This window comes from Lissotriton helveticus, chromosome 7 (assembly GCF_964261635.1).
Source record: "Lissotriton helveticus chromosome 7, aLisHel1.1, whole genome shotgun sequence".
Classification (NCBI taxonomy): domain Eukaryota; kingdom Metazoa; phylum Chordata; class Amphibia; order Caudata; family Salamandridae; genus Lissotriton; species Lissotriton helveticus.
This window is the reverse complement of record NC_136068.1, coordinates 69,800,400-69,825,193: the sequence shown is the minus strand read 5'-3', so window position 1 is coordinate 69,825,193 and position 24,794 is coordinate 69,800,400. Positions and strand designations below refer to the sequence as shown.

Below are 24,794 nucleotides of genomic sequence, written 5' to 3'. Positions count from 1 at the left end.
AGCGCAGCCAGTATAGCTCTGGACGTGGGCTCTGTGTTGTGTCACCAGACCCCAGGACTCTCCCGCACAGCAGCTTCTCTGCCCGGATGTGGTCTGCGTAAGAGGGTGCCGTCCGCCATCTTAGCTGATCCGGCCTCGTCCTTCTCCACCTCACCTCGGGACCGGGCCCCACACCAGGGCGCAACAGGAGTCACCACGAGGACCCCGTAAGTCAAGGCAGGCTTCCCAGCGAAGAGTCACCAAAAGGCTAAACAAAATCTCCGCCGCTCCATGGGAGCCGCCCGCCGATTCCGGGAGAAGTCATCAGTCATGCCCGGACACAACACTGGAAAGGGGGCCAAGTATCGTGCACTCCCCTCGACCCTGCTTCACCGCACATCCCACAAGGCACTCCACTAGATGGACTGGATCAGCACGGTCGCCATCGGTCCATCAGATCTCCGGTGCCCTCCGGCCGACTCCTCACCTCCACCAGAGGCCGCTGTTGTCGCAGTCGCGGCCGGCCGCTCTCTTCACTCGACACCCCGGTCCCAGCTCCGCGAAGGCCGCAAAACAGTCGGCGGCATTTCCACGGGTCTGCCGCACGTAAAAGCCGCAGGAGCAAACGGTCAGTGAAAGTTATCCTTCGCCTACTTAAATATGCCGTTATGGCTCAGGATAGTTGCCAGGATGTACGCGCGGGGTGAGAAGGCTCACGGAGCCGAGCGTCTATGCAGCCATCTCGGTCGCCAGCTTGGCTCCTCCCCCCATGTCATTTTTACCCACCACACTGCTACAAACTGAGCTCAGTCAACCATATGGGAAACGTCCCTTAGGATGAAGCCCCCATCATGCTGTGCATTCAAAGCGCTGGCAACAGAACGAAAGAGTCTTTAGCACACTTTGGTTCTGCACGCAAGTGGTCACAACGACGTGTTAGGGGGGCGCATTGGTGGAACGGTTTTGGAATTAATGCCCAACACCTTCCTTGCTGTTGCGCAGGCTGGAGTTGGAATAGTAAATTAAACTATTCCAAAATACAGCCCCCCAAGGCAAGTCGTTATAACCACTTGCATGCAGAATTGTTCTAATGACGGCGCTCCCAAGGCATGCGTGATAGAGGCATGCGGAATACCCTCATACATTCTACCATACTCAGAAGATAAAACCCAGAGAGAGACCAAAGGTTTTCTACCTACTAGCACCAGTACAGAAACAGCAAAAGGAAGTGATATTAAACACCTCTTCCACTCAATATTCCAAGTTCTCCCACAAAACACGTTTTCTAAGATGTGGTCAGAATGGGAATGCTGCATGCACCATATCAACATCTGAAGAGACAATCTGTTTGTTAATGAGCATAGTAACTGAATATCAGCCATCAAGCAAGCCTCTTTCAAATGTCCTGTCAGGTCAATCCAAAAAGGGATGTCAATCCTGTTGTGCTGAACCAAAGATAAGGGTTATCTTTCCTTTTCGCAAAACCATGCTTTCCTCACTACCACCAATAGCCAGAAAGTATTTGTGATCATAACCCTTTCACAAACAGGAGTGTATCAAAAGTGCAGCCACCAAGACAGACCACTAAACTGGACACATCCCATCACTATACCTCCATATCTGTTAGGAGTCAGTGTCTGATAGGAGTCAAAGGTCCTGTTTCTTAAACTTTTCAAGATCATTCTCATGTGCCACCTGGTTCTAAAGGTGACAGTCCTACAATTCACTGCGAAACCATGATGTTCTAGATCATACTCATGTGCAACCGTTTTCTTCTCACTGCAGACAATTGGCACCCTTTAAAAGAATGTCCCAAACCCAGGCACACTATTCTCCCACAGTGCTATGGCAAGAAAACACTGACCAGGGGTTGAGACTAATGAACTTAAACAAAACTGTTTGTTTGTATAAGCTTTATTCGAGACAATTCTCATAAAAGCACATTAAATCAGAATATATACAAAATACATAATACAGAATAAGAAATCCATTAAACACAGTACGCTCATACAAGATCACAGATAAAACAATAAAATGCCTAATACATAAAAACTAAAAAAGAAATACCTCATTACATACGACCCCCCAAGAACCGTCGTCTTATCGCCCACGCCCAACCCATGTATTTGGCGACACCCATAACTATTGAATCCTGCTGTGTTGTGCATAGGATTCTTAGAGCCACTGAACTTTCGCGTGTCCCCAAATTTTTACAAACCGGCGAGAGCCATTTCCTCCTTGGATTCGCGTAGGCTTCGCATGAAAAGAGAAAATGGCCAAGGCTCTCCTCAGCATTTTCGCAGGCAGGACATAGACTATTGGTGGGTCTGTGCCAGCCAGATGTCAATTTCTTGAGTGGGATAGATCCTGATCTCAGCTGGAAGACAAGTTTCCTGTCCATTGGTACCGTAACATTGTCCCAATAGTTTTCCAAGACAGGTAAAATTTTGGTCTCCAGGAAACGGCCAGACATAGAATCTGCCCTATTGTCATTCAGCATCTTGCCACCCACCCAATCCCAATATTGATTTTTAAGAGCTTCTTTACTTGGGAAGGTTTCTCCCTCGGGGTTGTTCCAAAGATTTGAGAACCCTAGATTTTCCAACATGGTCTTCAGGTGTTTTAACCATTTTATTTTGTGGAAGATGTCTTCCCTGATTATCCACAAAAAGCTCTCAGCGTACTGCCTTATTTCCGGAGTCGTCCAGAGGCGCCTCCAGTAAAGGACTGGACGCAGTCGAGCTCTGTCGATAATCGTGCGTCTGCCAAGCTCCAGGAACAATGGGGTTAGGGGGGTGCTCTGGGGGAGACCTGTAATACCACGCATGAACTTGTTCTCGGAAGTCTGAAGAGCCGTCAGACCATTCCAAGCCCATAGTTCTGCGCCGTATAGGGTGGCACCCAAAACCTTCGCATCATACACCGCCAAAGCGGGTTTTATAGGTTTTGTTTTTGATTTACGGTGTTCCCCCCTTAGGGCCCCCGATAACTGCTGGTGCTTTAGGACTACTTTGTTGACGTGATGCGTCCAGCCTGTCCCCCCTGCAATCTGCACTCCCAAATATGTAAATTCCTTGACTATATCGAGCCTGCTGTTATTTAGGGTAATTTTAGGATCGCTTCTGCGTCCAGCAGAGAAGGCCATTAGTTTGGTTTTTCCTACATTTACCTCTAGCCCATGCTCCAAGCAAAAAGCATCAAAGATGCCTAATGCACGTTGTAGCCCCATAGGAGTCTTTGACAAAATAAGAGTGTCGTCAGCGAACATCAGGATCGGGACCCTGGTGTTCGCTAACGATGGGGCATCAACACTAGCCCTCAACATTCTCTCGACTATCCCGTTAATGAATAACGAGAAAAGTAAAGGGGCCATGGAACATCCCTGCCTAACACCCCTTTCAACAGGAAAGTCCACCGTTGTCTCGCTACTTCCTCCCCATTGGACTCTGGCATAGTTGGATTCGTGCAGTTGCATGATTAAGGTTAGCAGTTCTGCAGGAATCCCCAGCTTTTGGAGCACCGACCATAGTTTGTGCCTGGGGACTAGATCGAACGCAGCCCGTAGATCAACGAACGCGACATACAGGCTGCCCCTCCCCAGCTCTACGGTCTTCCACCGCAATATTATGAAGCGAAAGACCTGGTCGATGGTACTGGTAGCACGCCTAAATCCCGCCTGATATGGCGAGAGGGCACTGTTATCTTCTACCCAGTCCATCAGCTGGTTGGTTACCATTCTCCCGACTATCTTCTGCACGGTGGCTATTAAGCTTATAGGCCTGTAATTAGCAGGCGATGAGCGGTCGCCCTTCTTGTGGACGGGGATAATGGTTGCACATTTCCAGATATCTGGAACCACTGCCCCCTTTGCTAATGCGTTTGCTACAAGGAGGATGTATCTCGCCCATCTGGCCACATCGTGTTTAAAAATATCAGGGGGGATACCGTCCGGGCCTGGCGCCCTCCCGCTTTTCGCGGAACTAATGGCAGTTACCACTTCGCTAAGGGAAAACAGATCTTCGGTTGCGTAGACCGGAGTTATTTCATCAGCTGTCACAGACTTATTACTTTCCGCGTGCTGGGGCCCAAAATAGTCAACCCAGGCTTCCACTGGTACATTATTGTCGGGTTTTGCAGGGCCCGCGCCACTACCCCACTTAATAATTTTCCAAAATAACATTGGGTCTTTATTATCAGAGGCTTCTTTTAATTGGGCCCAGTGGTCTTCGTCCCATTTCTTTTTTGCACAATATATGGCTGCTTTATACAATTTCCTGTTCTTTCTTACTGCTGCAAGATCCCTATTCCTTATCGCATGCCCCAAGTCTAGACGTGCTGCTCTACAATGGTTATCGAACCACCTACCCACTTCTTTAGTTTTCTTCCCTTTTCTTTGCTTTATAAAAAAACATGGTCTTAAGGCGGAGAATAACTTATTGTGGATATCTGTGATAACATTGTCCCCAGGAGCTACTAGGGCCACTGCTTCAATCGCAGAAATAGCATAATCTACCATATTAATTATGTATGTCATAGTGACTTCGTTTGCTGTCACCTTGGGCCATTTTAACCTTCGCTCATCGTTACTTAACAGAGGAGTTTCGTTATGTGTCTCGTTACGATTTCTTGAACCTACATTCCACCACTTATGTGACACACATAGGGGGTTGTGATCACTTTCAACCCGGGGCCTGATTACCATGTCAACAACCCCACTCCACAGCTGGAGACTACACAGTATATAGTCAATTCGGCTCCTATTAATACCATTATCAAAGGTAAAACTGCCCTCCTTATCCCCGGGTGTCCTACCATTGAGGGCTCTTAGACCGTATTCCAAACATATTCCATTTAATAGGAGAATCTCTTTAGTCCATCGCTTCACAGGTTGTAAATTTAAGGAAGGTACTCCCCATAAATTGTCCTCTTCGCACTCGATAAGGGCATTTGTACAGGTCAAGGGTTCAAAGGTTCTGTTTAGGTCCCCGGCAACTATCTTTAAGTTACCCTGGGAATTAACCTCCATAACATCGGACAACAACTCTATTGTAGATGGATTGACATCTTTACCACCTCTCACATAGACATTGTATAAATCTATTGGAGCACCATTTACAACTGAGATTCTAAGGGCTTGTAAATCACAATTTCCCTTATCTAGGATTTTTATGTCAATAAACAAACCCTGTCTAACCCACACAGTTAGGCCACCCTTTGGCCTCCCTCTTCCCCCTTTTGTGGCAGGTATATAGTAATTCAAGTAACCTAAGCAAAATAATGGATCACAAGCCCAGGTTTCTTGAAAACAACAAATGTTAAAACCACTTATAAAATCCACCCAAAGTTGGGAGTCCAGCTTGCTAGCCAATCCGGCGATATTCCAAGACAAAAAGGTACCAATATCTACATTTGTCCCATCCATAGATTTAGCAATTGAAGATTCATGGGGCGACATCGATATCCCCGTTAGGTTTGCCAGCCTTTCTGGGTTATCTACTGTGACCACAGCTAAATCATCTGTTACAGGGTTTAAGACATTTGGTTTTGTTGTTACTAGTCTAGAACCACATTCATCGACTACACACCCGGCCTCATTGCTATTCTCCTTAATGTCTGTAGCAATGATGTTACCACAGACATCTCCTAGCTCCTCTACTTCTTTTATGATTCCACCTATTTTGTCAGTACCAGTATGTCAATAGCCCCACCCTGAGCCCTGCCATCCTACATAGGGATTATTGTGTGTGTGTGGGGTACAATTGAAACTGACATGAGGAGGTGGTAAAGAAGTCGCTGGCCATTGCGCCTTTGGGGGGGCTATTGGCTCGTTGAGTAAGCTTGTGGTTACACTTGTTGATCTGGGGTAAAAAAAGGTGAGATCCACAATACCAATACCGCCCTTATTTGTTCCCCATCCTTGCCTTGTTATCCATCCCACCACCCTAGGATCTTGAAAATTAACCACTATACAGTCTCCCCCCAGGGTTTTAGATGTGTAACCCATCCAGTCTATTCTCCTTGCCCCTATTATTAACCCATCAATGTCACCCGGCAGGGGACGATTTTCTTTTAACCAGTGCATGGTCTTATTTTTAAGCATCTGGAAATTTTCCCTTTGCCCTGGGGGTAAAGATGGTACGTTGATGAGAACTGCCACATAGGGGAAGGAGTCTGGAGTAAGATTGATAGGGGGTTTTCTATAAGGTGGCTTTTGTAAGGGCGTTGGGATAGGTTTGGGAACTTGTAGAGGAGGTTGGGGGACTGGTTTCAGCACCTGTTTATTATTAGCAAGGGGTGCTGTTGTGGCTTTAACAGCCGACTGGTTAACACTGTCCCTATTTCCTACCCCCGTGGTGTTAGGAGGTATGCATGTATTGGTAATTGTGCTCACAAAAGCTGGAACTTTACCCACTTGTTGGCACGAAGTAGCCACAACGTTTACAACGGCCAGTTGGTTTTGTGGCCGGGGTAAGGGAGACTGTACAGGATGTGTTAAGTTGGACTGCGATGATTCAGAACCTGAAGTAGCTTTCTCAGCCCTAACTAGGGGTTTTGTGGTGACTTTAGCTGAGGGTTTATTTTGTTTGGAAGGTATAGGTGAGCCATTTCTTGTATTTCTACCCTTATCCTGTGTATGGGGGTTATTTACAACCTGAGAATTTGAGCTTGTTTCCGACCTACTCTTTTTAATCAGGGATTTAGTAGAATAGAAATTGTCTAAAGTTGATTGCTCAAAGTGGTTTAACCTATCTATGAGATTTGCAATTCTATCCTCAATGGGAATAAGTACCAGTCTAAACATTTTTTCCAATTCTGGAAGCACATTCGCGAATAGTACATTATTACCAATACTTGATTCTTTTGGAACAGAACATGAATTGTCCACTTTATCTTGTATATCCTGTGAAGTAGGAATAGTTGACGTTACACGTCCTGTTCTTTGCGCTGGTTCTTTGACTGGATTCCCACTGGTCACAAGTTTATGTAACTTCCTGATTTTTGGTAGTGGTTGGACCATTTTTTTACACCTTTTGACAAAAACTGGACATTTCCTTTTGGCCCCAGTTTTAGAGTTAAACGAAACCACGTGAGGGCCCGCATCTGTATGCGATAGTAAGTCAAATGTACTACCACTGGTGTTATTTAAAACTGCAACAACAGTCTCAGTTGATTTATCCCCCGAGGCCTCAGAGTCTCTGTTTGTAACCGGGATGCTCACTGATGATAGAGGGGTTACCAAAGTGGGATAGACTACATTTGGAAACTTGTCCGTAGAGTTCTTAAGTATTTCGATAGAAAGCCTGCGCTCGGCACGCTTCTCTGCCAAAGTTAGTTCCTTATCTATTACAAGTGAGCGATTAAAAAAGAATTTATCTAAAGGACCGATGGCCAAGGGGCCAGACTCTGTGGGAAGAGACGTTAAATGGCTGGCTACAGGACTTGTATTTGCAGCAGTTGCCATAGTAGTAACAAAACAGTACAAGGGAAGCTATGTCACTTACTATGGAGATGAAGATGGAGTTTCACACTGACCAGGGGTTGTGGCCCAGCCCGGCCTCCTTCGGCCCCGGACGGCCACAGACGGTCCCGCCCTTGTCCCGGGCTTCTCCCGGCGCGCTCCCGCACGCTCCCGCGTAGCGGGGGTGGCTCCTTCCTTAAGAGTCAGCACTATCGGTACGTGATAGGCGGTGGGGCGTGGCCAGCGGGGAGAGCAGCCCAGGTGTTGCAGGTTGGGCGCGCAGGGGCTCCTGGATACTGGAGTCGCTGCCTGTGCTCGCAGCCCCGCTGGTCGACTTGCCTTTCCCCGCGCTCCTCCTCGGCAAACAGCAGGCAAACAGCAGACAAACAGCAGTCACCAGCAGCAGATGGCGCGTTGCGGGACCCGCGAAGCGGGTCCGGCGAGGTGCTGGTCGGCTCGTGGAGAAGGTCCGTTTCCCACAAAGGGCAGGCGAGAGACCACGCTCCTTCACAATCCGCAGAGGGTAGAGCAATCCGGGTAGGTATCAGCAGAAAGCAGCTTCCAAGGGTCCCACAGGGGCGAGAGTGAAGCCCAGTTTTCACTCAGTTGGCGGGGGGCGTGGCCAGCGGGGAGAGCAGCCCAGGTGTTGCAGGTTGGGCGCGCAGGGGCTCCTGGATACTGGAGTCCCTGCCTGTGCTCGCAGCCCCGCTGGTCGACTTGCCTTTCCCCGCGCTCCTCCTCGGCAAACAGCAGGCAAACAGCAGACAAACAGCAGTCACCAGCAGCAGATGGCGCGCTGCGGGACCCGCGAAGCGGGTCCGGCGAGGTGCTGGTCGGCTCGTGGAGAAGGTCCGTTTCCCACAAAGGGCAGGCGAGAGACCACGCTCCTTCACAATCCGCAGAGGGTAGAGCAATCCGGGTAGGTATCAGCAGAAAGCAGCTTCCAAGGGTCCCACAGGGGCGAGAGTGAAGCCCAGTTTTCACTCAGTTGGCGGGGGCGTGGCCAGCGGGGAGAGCAGCCCAGGTGTTGCAGGTTGGGCGCGCAGGGGCTCCTGGATACTGGAGTCCCTGCCTGTGCTCGCAGCCCCGCTGGTCGACTTGCCTTTCCCCGCGCTCCTCCTCGGCAAACAGCAGGCAAACAGCAGACAAACAGCAGTCACCAGCAGCAGATGGCGCGCTGCGGGACCCGCGAAGCGGGTCCGGCGAGGTGCTGGTCGGCTCGTGGAGAAGGTCCGTTTCCCACAAAGGGCAGGCGAGAGACCACGCTCCTTCACAATCCGCAGAGGGTAGAGCAATCCGGGTAGGTATCAGCAGAAAGCAGCTTCCAAGGGTCCCACAGGGGCGAGAGTGAAGCCCAGTTTTCACTCAGTTGGCGGGGGGCGTGGCCAGCGGGGAGAGCAGCCCAGGTGTTGCAGGTTGGGCGCGCAGGGGCTCCTGGATACTGGAGTCCCTGCCTGTGCTCGCAGCCCCGCTGGTCGACTTGCCTTTCCCCGCGCTCCTCCTCGGCAAACAGCAGGCAAACAGCAGACAAACAGCAGTCACCAGCAGCAGATGGCGCGCTGCGGGACCCGCGAAGCGGGTCCGGCGAGGTGCTGGTCGGCTCGTGGAGAAGGTCCGTTTCCCACAAAGGGCAGGCGAGAGACCACGCTCCTTCACAATCCGCAGAGGGTAGAGCAATCCGGGTAGGTATCAGCAGAAAGCAGTTTCCAACAAAACATAAAACACTACTTTCAGGTAATGCACAGAATGAGGCAAAATGATTGAGTTCTTGTGTATACAGAGGGCATTTACGATGAAAGGAAAAAGCCTTCAAAGCTCCCAATCACACAACTTGACACCAAAAGGTTAAACTGGCAACTTAGCAAATGGAGTGTGGGACAAAGTGACAAAAAGTGCTCCAACCTCGGAGGACGTGATAGACACAGTTGCTACTTGTACTCTGTGGTGGTGTACATCAATCCCTCAGTCCCTTGCATTCCTCTTTTTTTCTTTGGAAGAGTGGGATTCATACATGAAGGATTTGCAGCTAAGGAAAAGTGCTACTTTATGGTCTCTTCCTGAGAAAGGCCCTCCTGCTCTTTTTGTGGAACCTCAAAAGCAGACACAAACAAACCCTTCCTACTATGTTTCTTCTGAGCTGCCACCAAACTTAATTCATTCAAGCATCTCAGCAGCAAGCAAGTTTCTTCACATCATTATTTAATCAAGCATATTTTATCCCCCTACACCGTTAACACTATTTCCAGCCGCACTCTAAGACAATGTTAGGAAACCAGGTTATGTGACAGATGTCATCTTGGCTACCAAAAACCATTTGCAATGCACAGCCATGCACACACCACTAAGGGAATCACATCAGATGGATTCAGCAATGTTTTTCTCAACTGACAACAATCTTGGTTTTAATCACCACTGCCAAAAAGCAGAGATTTGCTATGTCTGTTGCTAAACCGTGGCTTTTAGTAACTTTGACTGTTGATGTCAAGGGGTATCTTGATTGCTGGCCATAGGTATTGTTCCCCACTACAGCCACTGTATTTTGCTTGTGCCTCCTTGTCACTCTGTCCCTCTGTACACCTTCAAATGGCTTTCACTTTCCTGCCACACGGACAAGCTCTCTAACTCACCTCTCTGTACCAGACTTCACCTCCAGGAAATGACGGCGGAATGTTACAACCTGCTTCCAAAGTTCAAGTAGACGGTTCCTCTCACCTCCAAAGTAGCAATCAAAGAACTGGAACACAAAATGGAAGCAGAAAAAATTAAATATGCTATCACTCTCTTGAAGCACGTACATGGTACACAGACTGTAGAATTGGCTAGTGATAGACGAAATGGGCACAAAATCTGTGAGAGCTCATAGAAAGACCATTGAATGGTAAGCTTCTCTCTCTTTCAAATCCCCTTTCTTTCTACCCTTGTTGTACTCTGCACTTCTCCTTATTTACGTAAGTGGTATCAGACTGCCTCTCAAGCAATAACAGGTATTTCTTATACAAGAAATAGCAAAGGTTTGGGAGCAAAGAGAAACAATGGAGCATTCTTGAAAGAAAAAAAAAATAAACAAGCATTGGCATAGCCAATAGGTCTCGCCTTTGAGATCTTATAAGTATTTAATTATGCAACATAATATCTTTGGTGCAACATCAACTGTTGCATGGCTAAACACTTATAATGTCCCAAAGGCGAGACCTATTGGCTATGCCAATGCTAGTTGTTATTATGATCATTTCACATCTATGGCTCACGTGTCGGCACCACATCAGATTTTGGCGGACTTTCCTGGACTCTAGTTTCAATTACTTCCAGTGCCGAAAAAGCTGTACTACAAAGCCGCTATAGTGTAACGTTTACACTATAACACAGTTTCAATACCCAGTAAAAAGTGCATTCTGTTATAAATACAACTAATTCAGAGCACGGTACAATGAACCCCTCTTTTAAAAAAAACACCTTAAGGCAACCTGTTTTGAAAAAAAATAGCACGTACACTCTATATTTTGCAGAAAAATATTTGTGAGATAAAACTGCCGATCACCAAATAAAACGATTTCCCTATCTGAGCTGACTCTAACAGGGGCCATGTTCCCACGTGTGACTGTTTTGGTGGGCAATATGTACAAAATGTTGCTTACAGCAGCGCCAATGTGTCTTCTATCATTATAACTGATAACCTCAATTTATATTTTTTAAATCAACCGCCAACTTTTTGTGGCACCTCTTTTTTTCCTAGCAACATTTGAATATTTCTGTGATATCGCCTTGCATCTCCATTTTCATTTTTTTCATGACGTTTTCGAACTCTTCTGAACAGCCTCTCAAAACAATCTGAGTGCCATTGTTACCTGATTTCCTGTATTTTTTCATTTCAACAGATACATTAATTAACCTCATCTCCGCTTCGGATGCCATAACGTACTGGTGTATCTGGCTACAGCTCATATAGTAAGAGAAAGATGAAAAGAGTTCACGAGATCACCAAAGTAATTTTAATAGCCCTCCATCCATGGTAATACTGAAGCCATAACAGTATGTAAATGCTTATTTAAGGTTTCCACTCGGAAATATTTTTAACAAGGCAAAATTGTACAGAACCCTATTGTACCAAGTGCAATTCTTTGAAAAGGCGATGTAAGAGGCTAAGTGGCTGCGGCCTCCTCTCACGATAATTATTCCAGTGACCAACAGAGGCCTTACAAAAGCAGGAAGCATTTAGCACTGGAAGAGAACGAGAGGCAATTTCCTCGCCAGAGAAACACTTCAAAGCAAAAAGCAACGCGCGCCCCAGATTATGGAAATTGCAGAAAGGAAGGATGCAGAAATCACTCTAGCGTTAACAAAGACTTCCATAAAAGACACGGCGTGTAAGGCAGGTTATGCGGCCTGTGTTTATCTTAAGAGACCATATATTATAGCTACTGTACACTAATGAGGGAGAGGAAGAGATACAAGCGCTCGCCATTACTGCTGCGTGGATACAATTGTCTGGTAAACATTACCGAGCAATGAGCCCGCAAGTGCAAAATCCAGTCCGTGAAAACAACATGCTCGTAAAACGCGGCTCAGTAAAGCGGACGCGGGACATCTAAAGAAAAATAGCACTGCGTAAACATGATGTACGTGAAGCGGGCGCCCTAGCAAGCAATTTAAAAATCAAGTAGTCCCTAAACAAAACTAACAAAGTAAGACAGCTCAATAAAACAGTATTTGGACAAATCACAAAGGGCAGGAGAAATTCCACGGACTTTGAGCCAACATACAGATTACTTTATGTCTCGCTGAGAAAGCGCATGCGCTGCCAAGCCGAGACCTAAAAAAGCATTGTTCAACATAGAGGCTGAAAAAAGTACCATATTCTAGAGTTCCCTCTTGTTCCACTTGCATAAGTGGGATTACCAGAGTGTGAATATTTATACGATAAGCATCCTGAATCAACCTTCAATATCAGTTGTCTGCAACGTGAAATATTATTTCACACAAATGCAGGGAATAGAATTAATCAGCTAACCTTGCTGTAGATTGAGCCATTGGAAGAGTGACTGGGGTTTTCACTGAGAAGGCAGAATTTCAGGGGGCACCTACATTGGTTGAAGCAGTTAGTTAGTTTCATGGATACATGTGTTTCATATCACAGGTGAAGCCCCAGACAAGGTCAAAGTGGAATATCTTTTCTTGACAATTTAGATTTGAAGTCAATAACTTGCTTTGCTCCTAACCAAGCGAGAGCCCCTGGAGATCAGGATTTTATTTGAAAATATTATTAGATATTTAGGTGTAGTGCCTTCTAAGTAGAGCATGCGTTTTGAAGATGCCCCTTGCCCCAATCAGGAGTCATTTTAAAGAGGAGAGGACACGTTCATGACAGGATGAAACTAAACATGCTAGAGTACTAAGAACAGCTTTCTGTGGCATCTGGTTCTTTAGATAGACCTGTGAGAACAGCAATGCACAAGAGGTTGAGGCAATATTCTACCACACCCAACCTTACCATGGGAATTTTTGGGGGGTTCTTCTAAAGGTGAACAGAACCTAAAGTTCAACCCCTTTTTCAAGTTTCAGTGGAAAAGAATTCCAACACAACACAATTACAATGTTTCAGCACCGTTTTCAAGACAGTATTAGGATTCAACACAAACTCATGATATTTTATGCAGAACTTTTTTGAAGAAAATTCTTTATTCATGTTCATATTCTTTTTTTTCCGTCTCACTCGGACTCCAGAAATGTCATGAGAAGCATACCAGTGAGTTATGACAACATTGTCTGTGCTAAATACAAGGTGGTGCCCATTAAAAAGGTATGTGCACTACAGGATATAATGGATCAGTTATTTCATTAAAATTGACCAAACATACATGAGTATTGTCTCCAATAAGAACAGTTTTGAAAACAGAGTCCTTAAGAAGTCCATCAGGACGTAACGAGTTGGCTACTGTGGTTATTATCTTTAAAAAAGAAGAATATGAACATGAATAAAGAATTTTCTTCTAAACACATTTATTGGAGAATATGAATTATTGAAGATGTGCGTGAAATATCATGATAAGTAATACTGTCTTGAAAAGGGTGATGAACTATTGCAATACACCTGTGAGAAGTATATTCCACTACTTTAAGTCTCCGAGTACAAGCAAGTACACTTCGGTTTTTAAGTACTCATTTGGATGAAAGGGTTTTTTACAGCTAAGAAGCAAATGGAAAGTTACCCCAATGCAAGGTAAATGTAGGATTCACAATTAGGTTTCTTTGTGTAGTATGAAGCCTAAGCAAATTCAGTTCTAAGTTTATTTTGTTTTAGGTGACTATACATGCTTGAATTTTGGTTACGCAAGGAGAGAAGATTGAACGTGTAAGCTTGAGGCAACACTGGTGTATCACTGAAACGTATCCGAGCACAGACGATAATGTCTTTACAATTTTCTTAGTAGGGGTGCAAGGGGTTCATTATAACTGTCAAATAGTAAGGTTGCCAATATTTAACCTTGGGGCACCTCGCAAACTACAGGGACAGGTTTAGAAAGTAGTTTGGTAATATCTGAACACATTGAAACATGTTTGAGAATTAGAATTCAAACCACTGTAGTGCTCACATCTCGCTCTTTCTGCCATTCACTCTCTTTCCGCTTCAGTTCTTCTAATGCTCGCGTCCAGTCGGCAGTCAGCTTGTGCATATCCTCTGCCAGAGCGTTGTTCGTCTCCTTGGCTCTGGCTAGGTGGTCTCTGAGGAGAGTGTTTACCTCTGCAAGGCTCTCACATCTGAATGGGGAAGTCAGAAAAAAGATAAGTAGGCAATGTACATTATCGAGAAATTGAAAATCTAAATTAACTGGAGGTTAATGAATTAATGCATTTTGTATCAACGCTGGTGTCATAAGGACTGGGTGCGAGAGAATCTATTTCATGTTTTATTTCAGCTTGATATATAAACATAATAAAGGCATTTTCCCAGTTGAAGGGGATGCTGAAGACCCTTAAATGCACAAAATTAACCCATTAATCTCTCGATTTTAAATAGTAACTGGATTTTGGTTACCTAGCGTAGAAAAGTGCCCCTTTTTGCATAGTAACCCCCCACTTGCCTGGCATCTGATGCAATGTGATGTGCCCTGGGTCCCTGCCAATAAGGTTCCCAGGGCCTGTGTTCTTTCCTAAAGCTGTACTTTTGTCCCCAAAACTGGCACATCTCTGGCCTTGCAAAAGGTTTCTTGAAGATGAGGGGACTCAGCCAATTCGGGATAGGCTCAGGCTCCCTCCCACTGGAGGGTGGCATAATAGGGGTTGCACCCCTGCACACCCCTTTAAACACCCCAAAATCTAGTATGTAGGGGGAACCCTGAACCTTGCCGCCTCAGGTTGAAGGAAGAAAGAAGAAGGACTGAGGAGCTGTGCTGACCCAGGAAGACAAGGACAACTACTGCTTTGGCCCCAACCCTACCGGCATGCCCACCTCCGACCTGCCTACAGTGAAGAGCTAGGCGTTTCAAGCAGCCAAAGGCCCCCACTCACCTAACAAACTCTGTCTCCCGTGAGCACCGGATTTACTCCACTAAGACTGCAAGACCAAAATCCGGATTCCAGTCACTCCGCGATTCCGCACCACTCTGCACCAAACACCCATGCCAGAGTGGCCCAACACCATGAGGAGGTCTCCTCAGCAATCCTGGCCTGGGATCTGGTGATCCACGGGCTCACTCAAGCTTCAAAACGACGTCTGCAGCCTCGACATGAAGGGTCCCCCCGACCGCGACTGGAGCTGGTAAGAAAACCAGACGACAGAAGATACCCCTGCACCTGACGCCCACTGCCTTGGGTAGCCCAATCGATAGTGTCCAGGCATTACCCAAGGTCCCAACTTACCTCTCCAGCCGGTGGCTGCCTTCAGAAAGTCTCTCTGCCCGAGCCTGCAGGAACTTTGCCGACCGAAGGTCTCCATTGAGAAGCACAGGGTCCCCGATGTCTTCTTGGCACCCTGCACCCAGCCGTCCCAGTGCCAGTGCAGCTCCTGTGCTGGTTGTTTGGCACTGCACTGCTGACCTTAACCCAGAAGCTTTGCTCCCACCCCAAAGTGGCCTGCTCATAGGCAGTCCCTAACCGAATGCCCCCTTAGCCCCATTGGCTAACATTGGGCTCCTGCACTCTGCACCCTGCCACCCCTGTGCCGCTCGTGGTGCAACTCAATGCCTATCTAGACCTTGGGGAACCTTGGTCCTATGCCCCTAAATTCCCAGTTGTAAGACGCTTACTTACCTGCAAAACTGATAACCCTTTTTTCCCATACGAACCCACATTATGAGATTTTGGGTGTAAAATGTTTAATGTGTTGAACTGTGTTTTGTATGGGAAAACAGAAACCATACCTCAAAGCCAAGAAAAGTCTTACTTACCTTGTATGGTGAGATCCTTATGTGTGGTATCTAGGCATACCACCCCCAGTACTCAAAGTAATCTAAAAGTAACAAAAAGTATTCTAAAAGTAATTATTGCATAATGCAAACAACTTTCTGAATTAATACCAATCTGTAACTATTGCAAAATTCAATCATAACTGCATTTCATTGTGAAATCCTGCATTCCAAGTATTTTGTACCTACCAGAACCAAGTCCTGCCAGGTCCTAAAAAATAAAATGCAAGTATACCTTTTTTTATACTTACCCAATTGGTGTGGATTCAGTCTCTGAGTGTGTGTATCAGTCTTGATTGAGTGAATACAATAAATGCTTAACACACCCTATGGATAAGCCTAACTGCTTGTCCACACTCATCACACCTGGGTATAGAAGGAGCCTTCATATATGTGTTTGTAACTGAGCACAGCCACAAAACGAGATACGACTGCTTTTTGTCCCAAGCAGTGAATATCACTAATATTGGTTTACCCAAAGTCAATTTCTTTTATTAGAGTGGTCCTTGGGAAATGACTGTGCGGTCCTTTGCTTGCAAGGTTGAACTTGAATTTTTTTCTGGAGACCATTTGTCACCTAGCACATGATGGATTGCTTTGGCCAAATTGCTGTTACTGTGATGCTATGTATGCAGGTAGGTCAGAACAGCGGAGTAACACTTATTTGTTAGACGTTAGCCTTTCCTTCGCATGTTGCCACCCTAATCCACTTGCAAACGTTCAAACTGGAATCAGTGAAAACTTAAATAACTGGAAGTTAAATTGGGTTATCTCAGAAATTACACTTAGATTACACTAGCAAAGAAGTCTTGCTAATAATTAGCTAGCAAGACTACTTCCTCTAATAAGTAGCAAGATTAACTCAGACTGGTTAATTTGCTAAGCTGAAAATCTTTCAGGCCTTTTATTGGCAGCTTTAGATTTTTGTTCTTAAATACAACTTCACCATTTTGTTTTAAACATCTATTTGAATAATAATAATTTCTGTAATAAATATGCCTATTTAAATAATAGTAATTTCTGCACTTTTAAATTCACCCTCTTACAGACACCGCTCATCTGTGGTGCTTTTAATAGAAAAGCAGATATATGCTGTATCCTCTGGAACAATTTAAATTGCGAATAGCTCCTTGGTAGAGTAACCAACCAGCAAAGTAAGCCGTAACACTTATTACTGGGACACCGGGGTGAAGATCGGGGATCTTTTGTAGTGCAGGGAGAACATGGTGCGATTACAGGGAAACATTTACTGTAGTTTTCAATAAAGACTAGAAAAATCCAGTTGCCAATAACTCGCAGTGGTTAGTAGTTACATGAACACTATCAGGAAGTATCCCTGGTAGTTATGACTGCTGCTCTTTACAGATCATGGGAGAACTTCCATTACACCCTGCAAACCACTGTGGGATAACTCTGCGCTCCTCTACCAGAATCACTATGGACAAACACCTAGATGGCATCACTGGCGGAATGCGCATGAAAGACTTCATCCTGGGTGGCAGAGGTCATCACATACAGGTCCTCCAAATTCTGTCAAATAGCACACATTCAAAACTGGCCCCATTCAATTTGCACACCTTTTGTATTGTACAGTTCTTTTCTAGCTGCCCACTTGCTTGCTTGGAAGGGTTAGACCTACTCTCACCTTTGTTGTTCCTCCTCCAGTTGAATGAGCAACTTCTCCATGTTGTGTCTCCCTTCATCCTCCTTGCGTAGGTCCACATCCTGTTCCCTTGAGTGCTAGTGGATGAAATGAAAATGTGATTCGCAGAGGTCGTAACCCAACTCTTTTGTATGGATTGATTTTCTCAATCAGGACAGTGGTGACAAGCATGGTTGCACACTGATGCACAATTCCAAACACCATGAGAGAGAAATCGAACAGTCAAAAGGTAAACATTAGATATCAAACAGTGCTTGTTGATTTATATAACGCATGGAGAAACACGGGTATGTTAGGCTGCTGCTTACCTAGGGCCAAACAAGATGGTTCCAGTTAGTGAACACTTCGTGAGAGATTCCAGATAGTGAACACTACACGAGAGGCAACCGGTTATGTTACATGAATAGGGCTAGAGCATCAGTCCTCATCAACATTCTATGCAATACCTGAACCAGATCCAAAACCGAGTAAGCATGCCTTCCTCATCGTCTGAAAAGGGGTTATAGGGAAAAGGAGAAAACGGATTGCATGAACCATGAACAAGAGACGCGGGAGGAGGAGGAGAGCCAGTAGGGGGAGTGGTATTTATGCAGACGTTTGAAAAAGAGGAGTAGAGGAAAGCACAAGCTTAAAATGGCTGAGTACTTCTATAGGTACAACAATATCCAAATCGGAGTATATCCTACAGAACATCTTTGAAGTACTTTTATGGCTGTGGCTGTTCTTTGCTTGTCACTTGGTATAGGCCGAACTGCACTCTTCTTTGGCTATAGCAGTCTTTTGTGCCGCTTGTGCAATTTCGCTTGCATGGCTGATTGACATACCTGTGTGCATAGTCAACCTTTTATTGCATTCTCCCAAAAACGTTTCAATTGTTGCAAGTACATCTTGGCGTCTGTGCCCTTGCAGGTGAAACAGCACTGGCTCAGTCAGCCCACAATAGAATAAAAACTATAACACAGACTTTAAACTAGATCACATGGACATGTGCATGATGTCCAGAATTTGAATTGATTCTTTTACCATTAGTTTGCATTGCGTTTAGGTTGCCATGTACTGTCCTATACATTGGTTTCCTACTCCTTTAATGAGTATCTAAATAATCCACGGGAACTGGGATATGTAGGCTATTCAGAAGGACACCTACCTCAATAACAACCACCACCTACCCAAGAAAAAAGAAACTTCATTGTAGAGAACAGCTAACTCAGCTGCAAGGATATGCTTGCCATGGGCCATCAACCTTTAGACTCAAAAAGCCACAATTAAAAACATGCTTTGTTTTACTTGCCTGTTGCTTAACACTTCAACTCAAAGGGCAGCAGAAAAACTTAAATAATGCCACACTTAGCAGCATCAAATATGTAAAATTATTTTTTGCTAGCCCCTTTTTAAGTTTTGTCTGCTTACAATGTTCAAGTGTAAATGAAAAAAAACACTAGGTTTCACGTAGTCACTAATGAGTTGAAACCGTACCCCAAGGATTCTTAACACAAACTGGAACGATAAACTTCACCAAGACAACATAACACATCCCCCTCCCTTCATATAATATTTCTACATTCCTAATATGTAGTTTAAACAAAAGGAAAACACAAATAGCAAAATACATTAATCAAATGCTAAACGTTTGATAGAGAGAAGATGGTAATCTCTCAACTTATACTCCTCTTAAACTAGAGGTACCATGTTTCCCAATATAACAAAACAAAGTATTCATTTCACATAATCAGGAAAATAAGATGGAAGTCTCCGTTCTCTCACAATACTGGTTATTTTCCACAACTTCACTTCTCACGTCACTACTTACACACTTAGAAGAAGCACGATTCACATCATACAATTCTTCAGCTCCCATCAACATCACTCTAGAGCACCGCTCACTCACTCTTTCACATAACCACCTCTCTGGTACAGAGCCACATTCCTGAAATTCCACCTTTCACCAATTTCAAGAACAGAGCACTTACCAATATCTTTGATCCTAAAGGGACCATAAAATATAGACAATCCGCTACATATATGCCCTGACTTGAATTTTACCCTGTCTTCTACACTGAACCTACTAGACATCCTTCCCTCCACAGAATCAGAATGCCTTCCATCAGAACAAACCCAATCCTTCAACCAAGCAAGAAGTAATTTAGTCCCTGTCGCACGTTCATGCATTTCTTGGAATGGACAGTTCTGTGTGACACTATTCACAGTGGTGCGATATGCCCACACCATATCAGACACCATTTTCATAACTTCACATTCATGGATTGACTCATGCCATCTGAAAAGTCCATTCAACTAATCTATAAGCTTGCTCAGCTAAACCCTTTTTCTTGGGGACTGTACAGTGAGGTACGATTATGGTTAACTCCAAAACACTTCAAAAATCTTGACATCTCACTTGAAGTGAGTTGGGTGCTATTATCCGTGACAAGAACGGAAGGCATTCTCTTCTAAGCAAACACAGCTTCCAAAGCACATATGGTTCTCCTGGTCGTTATCTCATTCAAAACTTCACAATCAACTGTCTAGAATTTACACCAACCATTACCAAAGCAAATTTCATCTCATGTCTCATGCTGGACAAAGGGTCGATAAAATCCATGCACACAGTGTGCCACAACAACCATGGATCCTCAATATGATCTGCCACCTATCTGTTACCAATGTTCAACCTCTTCTCACTCTCTTTACAGACACTACACTGTTCAACCCACACGCTAACTTGGTCTTCCAGGCCGGTCCACCAAATTTCTCCCTTAAATCTTTTTTTCATTCAGAATTGTTCTAAGTGGCCCGTATGGGATATAGTAAATAATTTGAATCTCAGCCCAAAAGGAGGTACAAAACGTTCACCCCGTAAAACCACATTCTGTCCACAACCAGACAATACATCTAAAACCTTGACAACAGGTCTCACTGACAAGGAAGTTATACTTTCCCACAGAGAACCAGCTTGGATCATTTTCATGACTTCTTCCAAGTGAAGGTTAGAACCCATTTCCAATTCCCACTCTTGACATGCAAAAGCACCCATACCACAATTGACCGCATCTTGCATAGAAGCAACAGCCCTTTCAATCTCACAGGTGCTCCCCTCAGGTCCATCCAGTGACTCTCAATCTAAAGGCAAACGTGATAAGCAATCAGCTTGAGAATTTCTACAACCCTGAATAAACTCCGGAGTATAGAGATACTCTTGTAGCCTGGCAGCCAACCTGGCTTACCCTTTGCCATCGCCACCAGGCAACAAGATTCTCATTATAGGTTTATGGTCCATTCACAAAATGAATGAAGATCCCCACAAGTATATCTGAAAATATTCTGCTCGCCATGCTAAAGCTTCCCGTTCAATGAGAGAATAATTTCTTTCAGACAGAGAGAGGGAACAAGATGCAACTGCTACTTTTCTGTCCTTTGTTTAATGAATCTGCGACTGCACTGCCCCAAAGCCGTAGCACTGACATCTACTGTGAGAATGGACTTTGGTTTAGTATTGAATAGCACCAAAATGCCTGGATCACAAATTTAATATTTTATCATTTTAAAACACTTTTAATGTGCCTCTTTCCACAAAAACTTGCTCCCCTTTCTTAACAATTTCCTTAATATCTCTATTTTATCAGCAAATCTTATACGAACTGAGCAAGTTTAATGGCATCCAAAAGGCTATGTTTAGCTTTTATACCCTCCGCAGGATTGGTATACCCCAAACACACTCTGTGCCACCAAAAATGCACATTTCTCTTGACTCAAGATTAAACCAACACACCCCACTTATGCAAACCTCGTCTCAGCACCAAATTGTGTAATTTAGGTGTTTCACCAAACACTAAAATGTCTCCCTTGAAAAGACAATATTCTCCATACCCTGAAAGAGTTCGGCTATCATTCTCTGGAATTCACTAGCAGCTGAGGCCAAGACGAAAGGTATATGAGAAACAAAAACTTCTTTCTATTGTGATAAATGCCGTTAGTGGCTTGAACTCTTCATGAAAGGTGTGAAGTTGTGACTGTAAACAAACGTGCTGTGAAAGCATCAGGGACTCGCATGAACTTTCCAGAAGAGTTTCTAACAGCTGAGGTGCCAGGCCGGGGGCCAGCGCTATAAACCGCAGTACAAACAAGATGAAAGCTAATTAAAAAAACATGAGCACTTAAAGCCCCGTGACAATACAGTTAATTTAGTGCACGCTGCGGACTGAAACACACAATGTAAATCTGCAGTTTTGGGTATACATAGCGCTATGTATCGCAGGAAGTATTCCCAAATTATTGCATATTTAGGAACTGAGACACAAGGTGGAAAGTGAATTTACCAGGATCACACATTTTGTCAATTCAGCTATCAGACCAACGTTTTCTCCTGTGTCAACCTGCTTCCGTTCTGCCCACAAGCCCATTACAGCATTCTCCCCCCGCTGTTGCTGCATGGAATGTCATGACATTACCAATCAGTACGTCTTGCTATTTCTGTTATGAGTGTCAACGATGTTTCCGAGCTGTGCTCAGGAGAACGGAACACAATGGCGGTGTAGTAGCTTGCCGTCAAGTCTAGGGTTAATAGGATGAGAAAGAAACCTCCCTCAACAGAGATGTTAAACCTTTACTCGAGTAACCCACAGAGCAAGATTTATTTCTGTAGACCCTGCAGAGGCACAGCCCATACTTAACTCCCCACAGACAAGTCTGCCACGAAGGGCTCACAATCCCACTCGGGTGATGTAATGAAAAACAAGATTTGTAGTGCTGAAGGTCGGGCGGGTCAGGTTACGCTGCTCTCTGGAAGGGCCTTGGCTTGTGAGCGTGGAAACTGACATTCCGACCATAGAACGCACCAGCACGAAGTACATATTGTTTGCTTTTACTTTTAACACTTCTATTAGCGTTTGCAGAAAGCCCTCTTACCATCAATCTTTATAAAAAACAAGCGCTGTCGCAAAACCCATCAGGGAGGAATGCAGCTGGCACAATGCGCGCCACCGCTCGCTCTCGAGACCTCTAGGCCATGGGAGTGAACGTTCTGAGGAAAGGCAGGACATGTACCCGTCTTTGGCCATTTGAACGCTTTCATTATTGAAAGCCACACGCAAAGGCCAATGGGATGTGTGGGAGGAGGCAGTCCCACATGGAGAAGTCTCTTGGAAGTCTGGAGTGATTCCAAGAGGCCCTCTCCTAGAGCAGCACATGCGCGCTCCACTAGGTGAGACCTAAAAAGGCTTTATGCACACAGCCCGAGCGTGATCATCCAAAGGGAGCCATGATTCAATAGACACGCCTGGAATGCTTACATCCACATATTCCCTACATGGAATGATAAACTTCACCATGCCACCATAACAAACTGCGTTTAGATGCACCACTTGCCCAAACTCACTGCAGAGTCTGTTAAGCGAGTGTTCCTAATAATACTTCTGAACCCCTCTCTTCCCATTACTCGTATATCACTCTTAATTACCTGAATTAGTCATGATCAGATATATCATCCATTGAAACATCTACATTTGCTTGACAAAGTTTGATGTGCATTATATTCAATGGGTATGAAAAAAGACACCGAAAAAGTAAGTAGATTGAAGAAAGGACGAATGAAGAGACTCGGCAAACAAACCGAAATTTCGGTCAAGAGAAGGTAAAAAAAAAAAACAGACCTCTGTACCCTAGCAGATAATATTGCCACCAATGCTAGACAGAAGGCAAGCGTTTGGAATAAACAACAGCCTGAAATTAGATTTCTTACTTTCAAAAAAGTAAAAACAACAAATAATACTAAAGCATACAATCATCTTGTACAAAGCTCACTTTCTTTTCCCATCCCAGCCTCACCCTGGTCCTATGCAGCTGGATCTCCAAGTCCCGACAGCGGCTCCGGTACTGCAGCACCTGTGGAGAATAAAAAGAACAAATTTAAAAACCGATTTCTTACAGGGTGTTGACTGAGTGAGAGCCAGTGAGAAAACCACACAGTGATGATAAACCTGTTTGGAGGTCCTCCCCAGGATATCGAGCCATACTTCTGGAAAGAGACATGCTATTTTCAAACTTAATGTGACAAATTAGCTATCTTAATAGATACAATGCCCTTGGAAAGCGGAAAAACTCTGCCCACCGCAAATCACTGTAAATGAAAAGATTTGTATCAAAAGAAAAGTATTCAATTACATTTGCCCAGGACACTGAATTGACTTCTCAGGTTTTGCCATGCTCAAGTGGTCAACGCAATACAGTGGTGTCTCAAGAATTGGGCCCTGGGTAAGAAAGTGGCAATAAGCATCACTGCATGTTCTTACACTTAATATCCTGAGCAAAAAAGGCCAATAGGGACACCAATGCAACAAATCCTTTCACAGCATGATTTAGAGAATTCTTTTATGCCAAAACACATGCACAACCATGTTGGGAAGGGAGACCATTCGGTCAAAGTCGTTTATGCTGCAGTTAGCATGGCCGGTGGTGTGCAGGTGACACCTTCCATACATGTCAGAAGAAAGGTTCCTGAAAGTGAGTATTGGCAAATGGCTCAAACAAATGGCCTTAAAAATAGGTCTGCCCTTGCCTTGCTTTCTCCTGTTTAATACTTCAAGAAGTGAAAGCATGGAGGGGCAACTGATAAACTACTTAATACTGATTGACGGGCTATGGGATGGCGCCAGGCACTGTCCCATAAATCCTGTAAATGTTGTGAACAAAATTAGCAAGTCAGAAAACACTCTTTTCTCTACCTGTTCTATATATGGAGAGGGAGAGAGGGGGCGGGAGAGGGAGAGGGAGCACGCTGGGTAAAGGAGCGTGAGAGAGAGAGCACGGGGAAAGCAGAGGGAGAAAGTGGGAGTGAGGGATGGGAGGAAACGGGCAAGGGGGAGGGAGAGAGACTCATTACATTGTTAAATGTACTATACTTTAAGAGGCAAGTGCCATAGGACCCTTTGGAAGGGTCTGCTATAAAAATGCAATGATGATGTACCTGTCCTTAGTGAGTGAAGTAACATGTACTTGACGCTGGCTTGCTGTACCTATTCTGTGTGTCTGGTAGGAAGCGTAAGGAAGGTGGCGGCTTCTTGTTATGGCATTATTAGAGGACTTCGACCCATTCTCAAATTCTTTGATGCACCCACAAGACAACTGGTGGTTCAAGCTTCAGTGCTGTCCAGGCTGGACTATGCCAGCTCACTACTGGCAGGGGTCAACCAGTCAGAACTTCTTCGACTGCAGCGGGTCCAAAACGCTGCGGCCCGACTGGTGACAGGCCTGCCCAGGCGATGCTCGATGTCCAAATCCCTGCGCTCTCTCCACT

At 44.9% G+C, this 24,794-nt stretch overlaps 1 protein-coding gene across 1 annotated transcript in view; it reads right to left on the bottom strand.

Moving 5' to 3' along the window:
• The window catches only part of LOC144768081 (uncharacterized), a 224,814-nt gene that overhangs the window by 188,950 nt on the left and 11,070 nt on the right, over nt 1-24,794 (bottom strand). The window contains exons 4-7 of the mRNA XM_078651467.1: nt 23,327-23,383; nt 17,486-17,580; nt 14,029-14,194; nt 10,066-10,172 (exon numbers count right to left, since the gene is read on the bottom strand). Coding sequence (XP_078507593.1) covers nt 10,066-10,172; nt 14,029-14,194; nt 17,486-17,580; nt 23,327-23,383 — 425 coding nt within the window. The remainder of the gene's footprint in view (nt 1-10,065; nt 10,173-14,028; nt 14,195-17,485; nt 17,581-23,326; nt 23,384-24,794) is intronic.